At 43.0% G+C, this 3,609-nt stretch overlaps 1 protein-coding gene across 1 annotated transcript in view; it reads left to right on the top strand.

Moving 5' to 3' along the window:
• Positions 1 to 191: 191 nt before the first annotated feature.
• LRP12 (low density lipoprotein receptor-related protein 12) overlaps positions 192 to 3,609 on the top strand; it is a 24,902-nt gene continuing 21,484 nt past the window's right edge. Inside the window, exon 1 of the mRNA XM_010296797.1 lies at positions 192 to 291. Within this exon, the coding sequence (XP_010295099.1) occupies positions 192 to 291 (100 nt within the window). The remainder of the gene's footprint in view (positions 292 to 3,609) is intronic.

The following is a 3,609-nucleotide window of genomic DNA, read 5'->3' as shown; positions in this document are numbered from 1 at the left end:
CTGCTGAGAGGGCGGCCTCTGCCCCACGCTCCCCAGGCAGCGCCCGGGCCGTTAGGGCGGGGCACAGCCCCGGGCCTGCCCGAAGCCATTGCGGCCCTGCTGCCCTGGGGGGCGGACGCCCGAGGCGCAGTCCTGCCTCCATCCCTTCGGCCTCTTCACCGCCGGCAGCGTTGCAGTCCAGCAGCAGCGGCATGTCTACCGGCACCTGCGACCGCTCGGTGCGGGTCCCGTGGCTTTTACTTCCGTTCTCCCATGAAGAGGTTTTGCTTTACGTCTGCACACGTTTTCGCGGTGGCATTTCATGATGGTCCCTTGTTACTTCAGGGAGACTCAGGAGGGTGATTTGGCACCTAAGTCAAGAGCCTGTTCGGTGGCCGTTTACTGAATTTTGTCAATCTAGGCTTCAACATTGGTAGTTAAATTAGACAAACTTATATGGAAATACTACTGCGTGACACGCGTTCAGAATGTTTCGCTGCCTATTAGGAAAAACATATACCCAGTAGCTTTAAAAATGAGATGCAGAATAGCAAGCCTTGCGGTGTGTGAGCTGATGACACATTTAAAACACATAAAAAAGCTGAGGGATGACAAACAGAAATTACGACAGCTCGGCCACGCTTCGGCATCCTGTTTTTTTCTTGTAGCATGAACACCATCTAGTGGGGCATGGGCAGCAAGTGCGTAAGGCGTTGTGAATGTCAGTAAGTACAATAAAATACCGCTGCCCGCATGTCTGTATGTGTGTTTCTACTTCTTTTTTTTTTTTTTTTTTTGGCATTTCCTTCTGCTTCTCTGATGAAATATTATGGACTTCAGAATAGCTTGTTTTTGTGTGTAGTCTTCTATTTTCCAACAGCTGGGTTTCACACACTGGAAGAAATTAGTTAATGCCAATCTCTCTGCTATTTCAATGAATTATGTAAACATCTATAGACACGAAATCATGGGAGGTGATCTTTTTCTAAAACATCCTTCTCCCTCCATGTTTTCCTTTAATGTAACTAATATGCCATTTATCCGGGAATAAAAACAAAATTAAGAAAAGCCTGTTTTGGGGAGTACATACTTATGGGGGTGCAGTGCTGATTATAGTGAGCTTAAGTCTTGAGAAAACCGAAACACGTTGCCTTCCTTGTGCTTTTATCTCAGGATGGCCGATCTCTGACTGTTACCCAGAAGTTTGAACAAAGTTATGTACTGTGTTGGGGTTTTTTTTAGCAATATCAACTAGACAGGACTTTGCATGTTGTCACGCCCGGGAGGTTTTCGATTTTGGTGGAACTGATGTTTAATAACTTGTCACCACCATGTAACTAGTGCTTTCGTCCACTGGATGGTGCATCACTTATTTCTGCAGCCCCGAGGGCAGCTTAAATAGCGTTAGTCGTACCGGCCATATGGCACTGGCAAACAGCCTATCTCCAGATGCAAATGCAGGGAGAAAAGGGGACAAAGCAGTTACCTGACAAGTTTTTGAGGAAACATATAATGACATGTAACTTAAATATACGCTGAAACCAGGAAGTTCTCTCCCAGATCTGAGCTTTCTAAAAGTACAGGCATGTCTGGGTCTCATACTACAGATGTGAGTCTAGCCATTGCTTCTGGATGTGGTTCGGAAAATCCAGTTTCATTTGCAGCACTCTGAGAAGGAGAGGTCATGCTGTATTTTTTTTCTTTTTGGCTTTGATTTCTGTTCAAACGCTGCTAGAGAGCCTGGATAGCCTTGCACAGCAAATACAGTCAGTGCTCACTGCAGTGCAAAGATCTTGAGAACCACTTGGGACCTCAGAGCTACACTTAAACTGATTTTGCAGGCTCTTGACTTCTGAGGGTGCCGAAGTATTTTTTCTGATGGAATACAGTCCTAATGTAGCAATTTCCAGGCAGCTGACTTTAAAAGAAGCAGTGCTGTTTAAAATGTTCACTACGCCATGAGAAGTTCGATGGTCAATATTGCAGATGCTTAAGAGCCAGTTAGCAAATTTATGCTAACCAGAATTTCTTAAATTCAGCGTGCTTTGTTCTCTGTATTTTTAGCGCCATGCATCAGTCGCAGGTTCCTTATTTCCTCCCAAACTTAAAAACAAATCAGTTGAATGTTTTCCTCCCCACATTTTTGCTAAGCCTGTGGAGCAGATCTTAGACTTGTTTTAATATGCACAGCGTTGTTTTTTGCCATGCTAAAAACATTACCAGACATGTCAGGACTTTGGTTCTTCTGCGAGTCCTGCTGTTTTGGAACCCATTTCCACAGCAAACAGTATTGCCAAGGTAAATTGTTTGCCAGAGATAACTTCAAGTCCTCAAACAAATTACCTAAGAAATGTTGAAACATAATGCTGCACGAAGCAAATTGTTTCCATGCTTCCTGGCCTTGTAGGAAGGAACGGAGCTTATCTCTGTTATAGATTCTATAGAGAGAGCTACAGTACCTTCACCGATGCGTTGTTTAGGCTATGGGAATTTTTAAATACTTCACATATCAGAGGAACATATGAAATATTCATGCCCCATTTATCCTGCCCTCAGAAGTGTAAATACTGAAATTCAAATGATTTGTATAAGGACTCCCAACAGTTTGGCAAAGGGCAGTAAACCTGCTCATGGATTGCATTAGGAAAAAAAGGAAGAGCTTCCAAGAATCTGTAATTTGCCACAGGCACTCACATCTCAAGCAGACTAGTGCTGCTGAGGGTTTAATTATGCGCATGTTTGTAAAGTCCCAACGGTTTGTCATTTTGTGGATCCTTCCCCACTGGATATTGTGTCAATACTGTGTTTAAATTTTAACTAACAATAAAACTGTTTTTCGTAATCCCTTTGCAGCCTTTCTCTGGACTGAACCATCTCTGCTGTGCTGCAGATGCAGGGTGATAACATTTTGACACATCTCCTATTTTTATAACGTTTTCAGTCCCTCTACGACAGGATCTGAAGTAAGAAAATAACCTTATTATCTCTCTGGCTCTCTGCCTACTCTATGCGGTTAACTTTAAGATATGCTTCTTCATTACTAACTGAAGCAATAGTGATTTACAGAAATAAATTTCTGAGCCTCGTTGTCTTAATCTCCGGTGCCTTCTGCTATATAGTTCCTGCCCTTCTACTTTTGATTTGATGTGGTCCGTGGATAGCAATAAAGCAATCCAGAACAGTTGTGCCCGGTCTCAGAAAAGGGGGAAGTGTGTAAAAATTAAGGAAGCTTTTTAAGAAGAAGGTAAAAGGAACATCCAAGACATTAAGGGCTTTTGGAGGATGGATAGAAACATGATCATAGCGGCAGAGGGAGTGGACATCAGTATCAGAAAAGACTAGACAAAGGGCAAAAAGAAGCAGCAGAGCTAAGGAGTTTATTAAAAATAAGTTGCATTCAAAGAAGAAAATCGAAATAACCATAAGCACTGATCCGTTAAACACAAACCACAGCAGAGGTGGTTATAAAACCAAATTGAGGTACAATTGAGAGAAGGCATAAAAATGTACAATAAATGCTTTTTCAAGGAACAGAAGTCTGCTGAGAAGTCTGTAGAGCTAACAGGGAGTCAGAACGCTCAGAAGGCAAAAGAAAGCATAGGTTCTGAGAGCCCCACCGTTCTCCAAGCG

This window comes from Phaethon lepturus, unplaced genomic scaffold (genome assembly GCF_000687285.1).
Source record: "Phaethon lepturus isolate BGI_N335 unplaced genomic scaffold, ASM68728v1 scaffold14611, whole genome shotgun sequence".
NCBI lineage: Eukaryota > Metazoa > Chordata > Aves > Phaethontiformes > Phaethontidae > Phaethon > Phaethon lepturus.
The sequence above is the reverse complement of the archived record's forward strand: the minus strand, read 5'-3'. Positions and strand labels throughout refer to the sequence as shown.